We start from the raw sequence: 14,276 nt of genomic DNA on the forward strand, positions 1-14,276 counted from the left end.
TCCCACAACCCTGGGATCATGACCTGAGCTGAAATCGAGTGGGTGACTCAACCAATTGAGCCACCCAGGCTCCCCTGTTGCTTTTTCTTCATTGCTGCATGGTATTTATTGTATGATTGTAACACAATTTGTCCATTCTGTAATTTCTACAGTTAATAAGATCTATATGACATTTTCCTTTACCAGAAAGGAAGTATTTTTCTTTCTTTTTTGAAATGGGTGTATTTTATTTTATTTATTTTATTTTTGAGAGAGAGTGAGTGCATGTGTACATGTTGGGGAGGGGCAGAGGAAGAGGGAGAGAATCTTAATGAGGCTCCACACTCGAGTCGGGAGTTTGATCTCACCCCCAACCGTGCAATCATGACCTGAGCCAGTTCCCTTCAACCAACTGAGCCACCCAGGCACCCCAAGGAACATCTTTTTCTAATTGTCAACTACAACCAAGCTAATTAGCAAGGAATTTCTTAATTGAAAAAATAAGTAGTAATTGCTGTACAGGAAAACAAAACAGGGTACTGTGATAGACGGTGTTGGGGTGGGGATAGCAATTTTAAACAGGGTTGTTGAGAAGGCCCTATTGAGAAACTGGCCTGTGAGGCAAACATTGAAGAAGTTGTGCAGAAATCTGCTATAGAATGTGTCAGGCAGAAGGAATAACAGGTGCAAAGTCATAAGGAAAGATGGGATCTAGTCTGTAGGAATAGCAAGGAGTTCAGTAAATAGTTGGGAGAGTAACAGGAAGTAAGATCCCGAAGCAGCAGGGGCACAAATAGTATGCTGTCTGGGATATGACTCTAAGGGCCACTGAACGAGAAGGGAAGTCATTGAGCAGAAAAGTGGCACATTCATATTTCAGAAGGATCACTCTGGGGCGTCTGGGTGGCTCAGTCTGTTAAGGGTCTGACTCTTGGTTTCAGCTCAGGTCATGGTCTCCAGTTTGTGGGTTCGAGCCCCGCACCAGGTTCAGCACTCTTGGTGTGAAGTCTGCTTGGGATTCCCTCTCTCCCTCTCTCTCTCTGCCTCTCCCATAATCACTCTCTCTCTTTGTCAAAATAAATAAATTAATTAAAAAAATAAAGAAATAAATAAAAGGATCACTCTGGCTGCTGTGTTGAGGATAGACTGAGGGAGCAAGGTTAGAATCAAGACAACAGATTAGGAGGATACTGGAATGCAGAAGAGAGATAACGGTGCTTGAACCAGAAAGGTAGTGATGGAGGTGGTAAGAAGTGGTCATATATCAGGTTTGTCATAGAGGTTCTTCTTTGTGAGTAAAACATTGCTTTCTCATTCCAAGCAGAAAGACGAAAAAACAAAACTGCTTTGCAGTTCAGTGCTTTTCTTTTCAGTGGTACATCCCACAAGTGGTAGCTTCTGAGATACAGTGAAGCCTTTTCCCGTTAACAACAATTGCAGTGGGCCATCAGGGGAATCCTTCAGCCTAAAGCCAGTCACAGCTGAGCCATTCCCCCTTGTCTCTATAGCCAAGCTCGGTGGCTTCCTTAGCCAAGAAAACCAGCCACAGTTCAAAGACATAGCATCACTTCTGTGAGAAAATACTTTTCTGATTGAAAAATTAGTAGTGTGCTTCCAGGATCCCTGCCCTGCCCCGCACCTGTCAGTTTCGGGTTACTTAACATTCCTCCACCCAGGTTGTGCCCCCCAAATCATCTCTCTAATATTCTTTTCCTCGTGTCCCCTACATCATCAGGCTTATTCCCAATTGTCCCCTTTTTAAACCTTCCCCATCACCCAAAGAAAGGCAGTGGACTAGTGGAAAGACCATGCATTTGAAATCCCGAACTAAATTGGTCTGTTTGTGCCAGTTAGCGCTCAGTGCCTTTCGATTTTATCTTTTCAAAAAATCTGCTTTGGGTTTGTTGATTTTCTCCATTATTCCTAATTTTCACTTTCATTGACTCCTTTCAGCTTTATTGATCTATTATTAAAAATAATAGGGGTGCCTGGGTGTCTCAGTCGGTTGAGCATCCAACTTCGGCTCAGGTCATGATCTTGGGGTTCGTGAGTTCGAGCCCTGCATCGCTCTGTGCAGATATCTGGGAGCCTGGAGCCTGCTTCCGATTCTGTGTCTCCCTCTCTCTCTGCCCCTCCCCTGCTCATGCTCTGTCTCTCTCACTCTCAAAAATGAATAAATGTTAAAAAAAAAGTTTTAAATAATAATTTTTATTATTCTGCTTGCTTTTGGTTTAGTTTGCTCTTTTATCTCTACCTTCTTAGGGCAAAGCTTGGGCTACTGGTTTTAGACCATTTTTTTCTAATATATACACTTAATATTGTAAATTTCCCTAAAATATTGCTTCAGCCACATACCACAAACATTAATACATTGTAATTTCATTTTCATTTACTTCAAAGTATTTTTTCAATTTCCATGAGACTTACTCTTTGACCCATGGATTATTTACAAGTATATTATTTAAATTTTGAAACGTGGGAATTCTCCAGTTATCTTTCTGTTATTGACTTCTATGTTTATTTTGTATGGTCCAAGAAAGAATGTAATTTGTGTGATTTCTACTCTTTAAAGTTGTTAAGGATTGTTATATTGCCCATGTTAGGGTTTAGCCTGGTAAATATTTCATTGACACTTGTGTATCATGCTTTCTGTGGGCTTAAATGAGAATTAAAAACAATTTTTTTAAGTTTTATTTTTTTAAGTAATCTCTACACACAACGTGGAGCTTGAACTCACAACCTCAATATTAAGAGTTACATGCTCTTCTGACCTTGCCAGCCAGGTACTCAAGCTGAGCATTTTTTTATGATTCCGTTTTATCTCCTCTATTAACTTATTATTATTTTATACCTTGAAAAAAACATTTTAGTGGTTCTCCTGTGGCTTACAGTATACATTTTTATTTATTTTTATTATTTTATTATTTTTATTTTTATTTAAAAAATTTTTTAATGTTTATTCATTTTTTTTTAATGTTTATTTATTTTTGAGACAGAGAGAGACACAGCATGAACGGGGGAGGGGCAGAGAGAGAGGGAGACACAGAATCGGAAGCAGGCTCCAGGCTCTGGGCCATCAGCCCAGAGCCCGACGCGGGGCTTAAACTCACTTATTTTCATGTGAGAAAATAAAGAACTGTGAGAGAATAAGTTTTTATTGTTTCAGCCATCCTGTCTGTAGTATTTTGTTACACTAGCCCAAACAGACTAATACATAGATAATTATAGAAAAAGAGGGATGGAAACCGACTGCCTTGTGATAGTTGAAAAACATAAACAAACCATGCACTTACATGTACCTTCTTCATAGCATATGGCAACAGATTTAGAATGGGGAGGGCAGGGGGCATATGCCGGAGGGCCCAAGTCCAGCTCATCCTGTATCAAGGCCTCAGTAGCTATGCTGGATGAGTGGGGTACTGCACCCATGTTTCAAGGCATATTGGGCAGGTGGGTATTGAAGGCTTAGTTTCAGGGCCTGTGAGAGCCTCTATTTCCAGGAGGTCTCAGCATGAAGCTTCCTTGACTCACAATGGGGTCATTTTTCAATAAACCCATCAAAAATGGAAAATATTGTAAGTAATACTACTGTAAAATAACCTACCAAACACCACAGCTTAGTCTAGTCTATGTTAAATATGCTCAGAACACTTACATTAGCCTACAGTTCGGCAAAGTCATCTATTTTATAGATGACAAAATCATCTCTTTTATAGATTACAAAGCCTATTTTATAATAAAATGTTGGATATCTCATTGCAGGGGCACCTGAGTGGCTCAGTCAGTTAAGCATCAGACTTCAGCTCAGGTCATGATCTCACGGCTCATGAGTTTGAGCCCTGAATTGGGTGAGCTCAAGCCCCTCTCTTTCTCTTTCTCTCTGTCCCTAGTGGGATTCTCTCTCTCTGCCCCTCACTCACTCATGCTCTCTATCTCACCAAATACAATTAAAAAAATGATAAAATAAAATAAATTTTTTAAAAAGTTCTTTAAAAAAAGAATATCTCCTTGAATACTGTACTGAAAGTGAAAACCAGAATTTTTTTTAATGTTTATTTATTTTAAGAGAGCATGAGCAGAGGAGGAGCAGGGAGGGAGGTAGAGAGAGAGAATCCCAAGTAGGCTCCGCACTGTTGGCTTGATCCCATGAATAGTGAGATCATGACCAGAGCCAAAATCAGGAGTCAGACGCTTAACCAACTGAGCCACCCAGGCGTGCCAAAAAACAGAATGGTTACAAATGTATTGCTTTCTTATCCTCATGGTCATGTGGCTGACTGGGAGCTGCAGCTTGTGGCTGCTGCCCAGCATCAGGAGAGAGTGTCAGACCACATGTTGCTGGCCCAGGAAAAGATCAAAATTCAAAATTTAAACTACAGTTTCTATTGACTGTGTATCGCTTTCACACCATCATAAAGCTAGATCGTCTGAATGTGCCTAACAGTGGTTTACAGCATATAACTAAGCATCCTGCATCGAGAGCCCAGGGGCAACTTATGGCTATCACGCTGCTCCAGAGTCTCCAGGAAGCATGAAAGGAGTTTCTGGGGGCACTAATAGGAATGCCTAATATATTCCTATGTAGACAGATTCTACAGCCTTCTTTGGAAGTAGCCTCCTTAAAGGTGGGCTGATTTGCAAGTAACAATAAAAATGGCCTTAAGCAAAATTTATAAATGAGGAATAAGTTGCCTCCAGAACCTAAAAAGGCCTAAAAGATGTTGGGCTTGTTTTCATGTTGTGCATTTTGAGAGGGTCAATAGCTACGTCTTGGCAACATCAGGGATAGAGGTGACCTCAGTTGCAAGTAACTTTCAGGAGATTAACCAAGGTTGTAGTCCAACAGATCTCAGGAGGAGTATGTCATAAGTGTAAATCATAACCTTAGAGAAAGTTGAATGTAGTAAAAATCTTGCCCTCAAATGTTGTATGTCAAGGCAAAGCTGTTGAGTAACCTAGAATTGCCGGATAGAGGTATATGAAATCCCTTTGGAGGTGAAAGTTATGGCTGGGAAGCTGTTGAAATAGACCCTGAACCTAATATATTGGCCAAATGTGTAACAGCTAGGTATTTACCAGTTGTCGATTGGATGGAATCAGCAATTATGACAACACTGGGTAGGACCACAGCATTAAGGTTGTAGTGAGATGCCATCCATTCTTTAAGTTAAGACAGGCAGTTTCCCCGTTAAACAGAGAAGCAGTAAGGATAACATCTACTCTACGTAGATCTTCAATAATGTATTTCAGTTCTTGAATGCCCAGTTTTAACTAACATTTAGTCATATTGTCTATTTTAACTATGGGTGGGGGCATTTATTAGGGTCCATTCTGTAAAGCCAATTTGTAAGTGCCAGTGATTTGATTTAATTTTAATTTATTACTCCCTGGATTATCTCATCTATGCCTCCTCTTGGGCATTTTAGGAAAATGTGTGCTGTGACCACAGGGAATTTAGGCCAGGCAACTGTTCTGACAGCTAAGATGAGACATACCTCTTTGATGTCTATTTTATGTTCAGTAACGTCACTAATGTTATAGGGGGTACCATGTCTGAATTTAGTGGGATCCCACTAAATCAGCATCTAAGTTAAGGAAGCACAAAATAGAATCTCACCCTTTTATTCTTTTTCTTCTGTAGATTCTTGTAGTAACTAACTCTTGATTTGTCAATTAGGTCAAATTATGAATGAACCTCTGTTCTAGTGTTTTGGTTCCTTTCCCTAAATCCAGTTTTTCCTTCCTTCTTTCTTTTTGACTTAGATTCTAGAGCCTTTCCTTGGGAGAGACAACATTAAAGGTGGGCTGATCTGCAAGTAAAAGCATAAATGCTCAAAGTGCATGATTGCTTTGGCAGCAGCACCAAAGAAAAAGTGGAGAAAATTCCCTGAAGGTGTCGCTCAACATCTCCCAAAGTCTGCTCAGAACACCCAATGTTAACACCAAGTTGTATAGTCAGAGTAGACCCTCAACCAAAATTTTGTTCACTGTTGGGACTGATGATGCCACACACAGCAGAAAGATTTGAAGAAGTTTATTACTCATATAATTAGGTTTAGGGGAGAACAGCATGATGGTTACCCGAGTAGGTCCAATATGACTTGAGGGTGCAATGGAAGGAGATTAGCTTAGGGGTTTCTTATGGTGGTTACTGGATGGCATTGATGTGAAGGTTCTGGCACTATGAGGGGCTTGCTTGGTTTGAACTTCTCACCTGCACCCAAGGATGGAGCACTTGGGCTTTCTCTTCAGCTTTCCCAGGTATAGGGAAAAGGAGGAGAGAGGAGTGAGTCCTAAAAGTCTGGATAGAGACACCATCTCTATCTTCCAAGGCTGTTCCCCATAAAAACATCCTTGAACGTATAATTTGGAGCAATCAGTTCCTAATTCCCATGCAGAAACAAGACAGACCCACTGAGTGTCATCTCCCTATAATTTTATCTTCTCTCCTGCCTGGAATATAAAAGGTACTTATGTATAGCACCACATAATAAATGTATACAAAATGTGGAATATATGTAAATATACATATACAAAAAATCTATTGGAGCTGTAAAATTACAATGTATACACTCTGATCTTAGAATTCCAGAAACAGTTAATCTCCACATCTCTGTTAGTTCCCACATCTCTGTTGCTATTGAAACAAAGTGGAAAAAAAAAAGAGAGAGAGAGAGAGAGAGAAAACAAAATTAAAAAATGTGTTGAAGTCATAAAAGTATTTAAAAAAAAAACGTTGGTACCAGATTTACTAATACTTGTCCAATATTCTAAGTACTGTCCATAAATTACAGAAAGAGAATGAAGCCCACTCTTAATTCATCCTTCAAGATCCCTTACCGCACAGATGGTAAGAGGTTTAGGGTCCCGCCCCACACAGAAGTAAGGCTTTAGTACTTGAGAAAACGCATCGGTGAACGAATGGATGTGAGACCTGTCGTTCAAACTGTAAAAGGAAATCTCCCCCAACTCATAGTCCAGATAAACGCCCACCCCTCTGGGCTTTTCCTTCAACACAAGAGTGACAGGAACAGCCCCTTGTGCCACATAGGCACCATCCTGCAGCTGAACTGTCCAGCGTCTGTTCTGTCCTGACAGGGGCCGCTGTCCCTTCCAGGAGAGGGGGTCCTCACAGACCCCCACGGCCCACTCGCTCTTGTCACCCAGCTGCACCTCCCAGTAGTGTCGGCCCCCGTCGAAGCCCTCGGAACCCAGGACGACGGGATCCGTCAGAAGTCTCTTTGGATGCTGAGGGACGCTTGGCCTTTCCCTCACGAATGTCACAGACGTCCTATCCTCAGACACAAGCAGATGAGGATGTGCTGTTTCAGGATCCAGGGTAACTTCTCGTCGGAACCTCTGTATGATCTTCTGCAGAGCCAAGTACTGCGGGGGGAGACTGCAGCCTTCTCTCCTTAACTGGAAAGAGTAGAGAGCTGGGGGCTCCTGGTGCTCACACCGGGCACGGACACCCCCGAGGTCCGTCAGCAGTTTCACCTCTGACATCACACTCCTCTCGGCCACCTCCTTCAGGAGACCTCGGAGGGTGGAAACGTGGTCTGAAAACGCCGTTATGTTTGCACAGAGTTTCTGCTGAATGTCCTTCTCCTCTTCGGCCAGCCTCGACAGAACTGCCTCTTGCTGCCGGGCTACAGACCGGTTCAGGTGCTCAAACTCAGAGGCTAACTTCTGTCTGTGGCATTGCACCTGCTCTCCCAGCTCTAAGAGTCTCCTGTCTTGGGTGGCTACCAGCTGCTGCACAACTGCCAGCTGCCTCTTCAGGGGCTCCACGTAACTGCCGAGCCTTTGCCTGTGCTGGGAGGCGGCCTCCTCCGCGGGCCTCACCCGGTGGCCCCGGTGGTCAGGGGGCCGCACGCACGCGGGACACAACACCTGTAGGTCCTCCTCACAGAAGAGGGTCAGGACCCGGTTGTGCTTCTCGCACAGATGCCTCTCGTCCCGCCTCCCCCTCTTGCTCCTGCTGATGTGGAGGAGCTTGGCGACGTCGATCACCCTTCCCAGCTGGGCGTTGCTCCTCAAGTGCCTCTCTCGGCCTGGGTGGCGGCAGACGGGGCAAGGGAAGCTGTCGCTGAGATCAGCCCAGGATTGCCGGATGCAGCAGCGACAGAAGTTGTGCCCACATTCGGTGGTGACGGGGTCTCTCAGGTAGTCCAGACAGATGGGGCAGTTGGCTTGTGCCTGGAGTCCTGCCAGGGCTGACGACGCTGCCATTGGGCCGAGATAAACGTCTTTCTGGACCGACGAGGCTCTTCTGGAGGTGGTGCCCTGCGGGAGTCCTCCAGTGAGAGGCAGACACACCCTCAGATTTTACTGTCCTTTCCTGTCCTGGATGTCCTTTTGTCAAAGGAGGGCAGCCTTGCTGTCCTAGGAGGCCACTGGCCTCAGGTGCAGTCGTAGATGCCCAGAGCTCTGTTCACCACCTGCAGGTGATCACAGATGAGCTGGGCAGCCAGCTGTCCTCGGCAGCCCAGGGGATGTGAAGCCAAGGTCAGCAATTCTCTTGGGCAGAAGGCAGACACAACTTTAAAGTGCCGATTCGTCCCTAGAGATGAGAAAACATTGTTTCATGTAACAAAAATTACCATTTGTTTGGTGGCCTTGCCCACTGCCACATTGAGGCAGCCATCAATTCTTCTCTCCACCCCCAGGATTCCACCTACACCCACATCAACCACAGAGGGGCTGCATGGGACTGCAGAAAGTTAAAAGCTTTGAAAATTGAGCCTCCACCCAGGGTGGGATTTCCCCTTACTCATTATCTGGGGGATCTGGAGGAAGTACATAACATGCTCATCTCTAAGAGAATCAAGTAAATAAGGATAAATATCCCAATTTCAATCATTTCAATATCATCAAAGATACAATAAAGGAACCTGGTATATTTTGGTTTAAACCACAGATGTTTCTTAAACCACACCACTGAGCTCATAGTATGTCAAAACTTACTTTTCACTTAAGCTTCTCAGTTGCAGGATACAACAAACTGTGTACATAAGTGGTTTGGACTGGATTAGATTTACTCTGAGGACCCTGCCAAGTCAGAAAGCTGTGATTTTGACAAAATGCACAGAATGAAATTGGAGATCAGGAAATCAATGTGAGAAAATACTAAGAAACACACACATGTATACACAACGACCCTCCAAAGTCACTGATGAACTACCAACTAGTGATGATTGGTAGGAACAAGATCCCCAGAAGAGGGCATGGATTTTTTTCCTTAGAAGCAGCTACTGATTCTGGAATGCAGGTTATGCTTCAGACTGTGTCTCCCTCTCTCTCTGCCCCTCCCCTACTCTCTCTATCTCTCTGTCAAAATAAATAAGTAAATAAATAAATAAACATTGAAATGCAGGCTAACAGGCTGAAGCCAACCTTCAGGATTCCGGGGGAAATGTGGAGTTAAGGGCGCCCCATAGAGGATGTGTCCTGGCAAATACTCTAAACTTTAAATTGGTATCAGTGAAGTGTTATATACTAAAACAGTCATGAATGGCATACCCCTTAAAACATCCATTGATTTAATCATGTCCAGTGCTGATAGGTTTAAGACAATCTTTTCTTGATCGCCAGGGACCCCAAAATGAATTTCAAAGTGTTAAGGTATACAGTCTTGGTGATGTGTGCTATTATAAAAACATTCATACACAAATTGTGAGCCTGTAAGTTGGTACAACCACTTTAGAAAACTTTTGCAGGGACACCTGGGTGGTGCAGTTGGTTGAGCATTGGACTTTGGCTCAGGTCCTGATCTCACAGTTCATGAGTTTGAGCCCCACATTGGGCTCTGTGCTGACAGATCCTCTGTCCCCCTCTCTCTCTGCCCCTTCCCTGCTTGCACGCTCTCTCTCTCTCAAAAAATAAAACGTTAAAAAAAGAAAAAAATATAAAACTTTTGCATTATCAACTAACTTAGAACATATATGTATCTTAGGACCCAGTTACTCTACTCAGGCTGTGTAACCATCAGAAATACAAACCAGAAGATCTTCAAAATATGTGCACCAAAAGACATACATGAAGGTTCATGACAACATTTTTCGCAAGTCCAAACTTGAAATAATTCCAATCTGACTTTAGAATGCATGAGTGAATTGTGGTGTATTCATACAAATGGATCATTAATCAGCAATGGAAAGGCAGTAATGACTCTTCACCCTGAAAATTGGATGAATATCAGAGACATGTTGTGTGAAAAAAAGCCAGGTGCAAAATAATACAGACCCTGTGTAGGAAAAATGATTCCATGGTGTTAGCCCTCAGCACAGTGCAAATAACTGGGCAGGGGGGACAAGTTAGTAATTGGGAAGCACATTAGAAATGTTTCTGGGAGTTCTGATAATAATCCTTAATGTGGGTGTTACAGGCTTATGCAGTCTTCTGTGTGAATGTCTAATGAAAGCAAAAATTATAATAAAACCATAGACAATGAAAATTATGGAAACATATTTTCAATTTGTTTGGCTGGGGATGTCTTTCTATGGTTGAAAATCAGAAAATAGGGACGCCTGGGTGGCTCAGTCGGTTAAGCATCCGACCTCAGCTCAGGTCATGATCTCGCGGTCCGTGGGTTCGAGCCCCGCATCAGGCTCTGTGCTGACTGCTCAGAGCCTGGAGCCTGTTTCAGATTCTGTGTCTCCCTCTCTCTCTGACCCTCCCCCATTCATGTTCTCTGTCTCAAAAATAAATAAACGTTAAAAAAAAATTTTTTTTAATAAAAAAAAAGAAAATCAGAAAATAATATTTTTCAAACATATAAATAGCTCTTAAATCAAGTAATTCAAACAAACATAATGAATAATCTACATATAAAAATAGGTAAAGGAGATATGTGCAAATGGCCACTCATGAAATCAAAATAGATCATTTTAACAATCCATAGACATCAGCATAAAAAACAAGAGACTGTTCTTTGTGCCTCATGAGATTGGCAGAGATTTGAAAGATTGCAAATAGAGGGTAGTGGAGCCACGAGACCATGTAACCTTTGACAAGTCAGAGAGCATTTATGGAGAAGGAGAAAATATTCCTAGCAGCAGACCTGGCACATAGAAGGTGCCCAGGGCCACCTGGGTGACTCAATCAGTTGAGTGTCTGACTTTGGCTCATGTCATGATCTAATGGTTTGGGGATTTGAGCCCCACTTTGGGCTCTGTGCCGACAGCTCAGAGCCTGGAGCCTGCTTTGGATTCTATGTGTCTCTCTATCCCTCCTCTGCTCACACTCTCTGTCTCTCTCTCTCAAAATAAATAAACATTAAAAAAAAAAAAGGGTGCCCAATGGTAATTAATAATACTCTGATCTTTCCATACTCAGGAGCCTATTATCAAAGAATACGCCTTCTGTTGTCACCACTAACCGTCTACACCAAAGCTACACCTCATCCTTCTGGATATGTCCACACTCATGTCTGACTGCTGAGTCTATCAGCACCCACTAGACCCTCCACCCATCTGCTCTTCACGCACACGGATCTAATCAATACCTTGTCCTACAGGACTGCTGCTGCCACCTGGAGGGCCACATTCCTCCCTCAGCTCCAGCTTCTCCTAGCACCAAACTTCCTGTAGCTGTCACCTGCCCTCCCCTTTCTAGCAGGTTGAATTCCTTGTGGCCCCAGAACCTTTGTACACACAGATCCCTTAATTGTCGGCTGTGCTGCCACCAGCTCTCCATTCATTGGTCACTTCCTCTTGTGATCCAACCTTCCTGACTTGTTCATGGGTCATCTCTCCTAAGACAATGTCATAGAACAGTAAAGACAGCATCATGAATTTACCCTTTAACTATGTGACTTGTAAATTTAAACAGATTCTGGAGATCTGCATTCCCCACAGAACCATAACCTCCATGTTATCCCCACCATGACTGTATCTCCAAGTATCTCCTCAGTCCTTGGTTAAAGCTGTTGAATGACTAAAATTGGCCAGGGTTCCGGGTCTCCCTTAAAAACTGAATGACTTTGAAGTGGAAGAGTACTTATACTCTGGATATGAGGGTGATCTGGCTGCAACATTCATCACCCCCATTGATCGCCGGGGTTGATTTGGCTGATCGGGCTGGCTAGGTGGGGGTCCCCTTCCTCCTTCACCACTCCATGAGTGTCCCTCCTGAAGCTGCCCTCTCGGTCTAAGAGGATGACCTTCCCCAATAGAGGAGGACCGTTCTCCAGTCAAGGGTATACCAGTAGCTGCGCTCACCTGCTAGAACCTCCAAACGGGCACCCAAGAGTGATTATACTCTCTGAGCATCTGTAAGCAAGCAAATGGTTAGATTGAGGAAGATCAAGTTTATACAAGACCTGAATACCAGAGATCCTGGCCCCATAGCTCTCATCCCTCCACTCCCCACCTACACACAAACCACCCCTCACTGAGATCCTGGAAGGGATTCCACACGCGACTTCAGACCAGCACCTCTGGGAACTTTGTACACACAGATATTAGTCTCTGTTTTTTGACCTCTAGGATGGGATAGGACAGGACAGGAAGCGAGTATCTGTATTGTTAGCAAGCATTTAGGGGATGTAGGATGAGGCTCAATGAAAAACTGGAAACCCTAAGAAACGAGATGTGTTTTAAGAGAAGCCAAACGAGATTAGGTTCCCTTGCAAGGTGTGATTTCCGGCCTTGCACAGAGGAGGTCAGGGGACTCCAGCTCTTACCATTCTCCAGCCCCGTCGCCATGCCCCCATATCGGCTCAACTCCCCGCTTACCTGGAGCAGGCGACTCTGGACAGGTCTGTAAAGGGTTTGTAAAGGCTTGTCGAGAGACGTCTCCTTGAGGGACGCCTGAAGCCAATGTGCCATCCGAGTGTTACCTCTGCATATATACCCCACGAGGAGGGTGGAGCTACTAGGACTCGGCCCACCAAGGACTGGTGGCTCCTCCCCCACGGGGGGCGGGGCAGAGCCAGGCTGGGGATAAGGGTATTCAGAAAAGCTGCTTGGTGGGGAAGGGATCTCCTGTGATTGGGTCAGACCGGATGGGCGGCACTGTGTTAATATGCATAATCTCATGTGTACCTTTGAAATCCTCCCTTGATCCTCTCAGTGCCATTGAATCCCATTTTTGCTGATGAGGAAACTGAAATCTGAAACTTTAAATGAGGACTGTTCGTTCCCTTGCCAGGTCCCCAGGACCAGGGGGAGGCCCCTTCACAGTGTGAAGCGCTGTGCAGGATGAGGGGTTGTGGAGCTTTCTGCAGGCAGCAGGTCTCAGGTCTGCAGCTCCTGAGAACCCTCAGAGGCTGAGCCTGTGCCCCGGAAGCTCGTGGTGCCAAAACTGCCTTTTTCATTAGCTGGAGCCCCGGTGAGAAAGCCAGGCCCATCAGTCCCTCTGTCTGTAATTCCTCAGGTTGTTGAAGTCAACAACCAAACTCTCCTTTTGCGGGCCGCACGCCGAGTTCTGAGGCCAGAGCCTCTACCCACCACGTCAGTCACAGGTTCCCGGGGGAGTACGTCCTGAAGGTCATGGACCCTCACCTAATGTAGATGGAGTCTTAGGGGCTTTCTCCACACAGCGATTGAGGTCTCCCATGGTGATCGTGAGGCGGAGGCAGGGAAAGGACCCGCTCTGGAAATTCCTGGTGCTCGAAGAGGCGTGGCCTGGGACGCGAATTAAATGGCGTGTGCCTCCACTCAGGCTAACCATGCTTCTTCATCTCACACAACCCTCACAGCAGTTATGGCCCCCAGTTTAGAGATGGGGAAACTGAGGACCTGAGAGTTTAAGAGATGGAGAGGGGTTACAGCCCAGGCAAGTCCTACTCAGAACCCAAAAGCACAGCCACCCTGTATCCTGATCCCCACACGTGGGCGATGAAGAGGCCTTTGGGTGCAGCCCCCTGGCACACTTCCTCCCCAAGGAGCGTGAGACCGACGTTACATTACAGCCTACACCCTGCCCCTGTCTCTTGCCTCCAGACCCTGGGTCCTCTCTGAAAGTCTTAGCACTCACTCCATCACTACCCCACACAGGCATTACAATATTAATGGGTCTCTCATGTCAGTGTTCCAAGGGTTAGTAGGGGAAATTAATAGGAAGTGCTTGTAAAATGATTTTGTAGGGAAAATACATAGTTTTATTCACACGAACACAGTATTCTGTACATTATAAATCAGCAGGAATTCACTGCTTGTGGTTAGATAATATTCTGCTGTTAAACCAGGAAAAATGATTAAATCAGTCACTTCAAATGAAACGCTGTTATTGGTAAGTACTGGTATATCATAGACAACCAAACACAGGGGATTTCTGGGTAATAAAGTCCAATA

General features: G+C 44.4%; 1 protein-coding gene across 1 annotated transcript; it reads right to left on the reverse strand.

Moving 5' to 3' along the window:
* Positions 1-6,798: 6,798 nt before the first annotated feature.
* LOC125922458 (tripartite motif-containing protein 75-like) lies at positions 6,799-8,211 on the reverse strand. Its single transcript, XM_049630063.1, has one exon. It carries the CDS (start codon positions 8,209-8,211, stop codon positions 6,799-6,801), a length of 1,413 nt encoding a protein of 470 aa, XP_049486020.1.
* Positions 8,212-14,276: the final 6,065 nt, after the last annotated feature.

Source organism: Panthera uncia, chromosome B1 (assembly GCF_023721935.1).
Source record: "Panthera uncia isolate 11264 chromosome B1, Puncia_PCG_1.0, whole genome shotgun sequence".
Classification (NCBI taxonomy): domain Eukaryota; kingdom Metazoa; phylum Chordata; class Mammalia; order Carnivora; family Felidae; genus Panthera; species Panthera uncia.

Coding starts and splice junctions, on each gene's coding strand:
- LOC125922458 (XM_049630063.1), bottom strand. CDS start 8,211: ATGGCAGCGTCGTCAGCCCTGGCAGGACTCCAGGCACAAGCCAACTGC.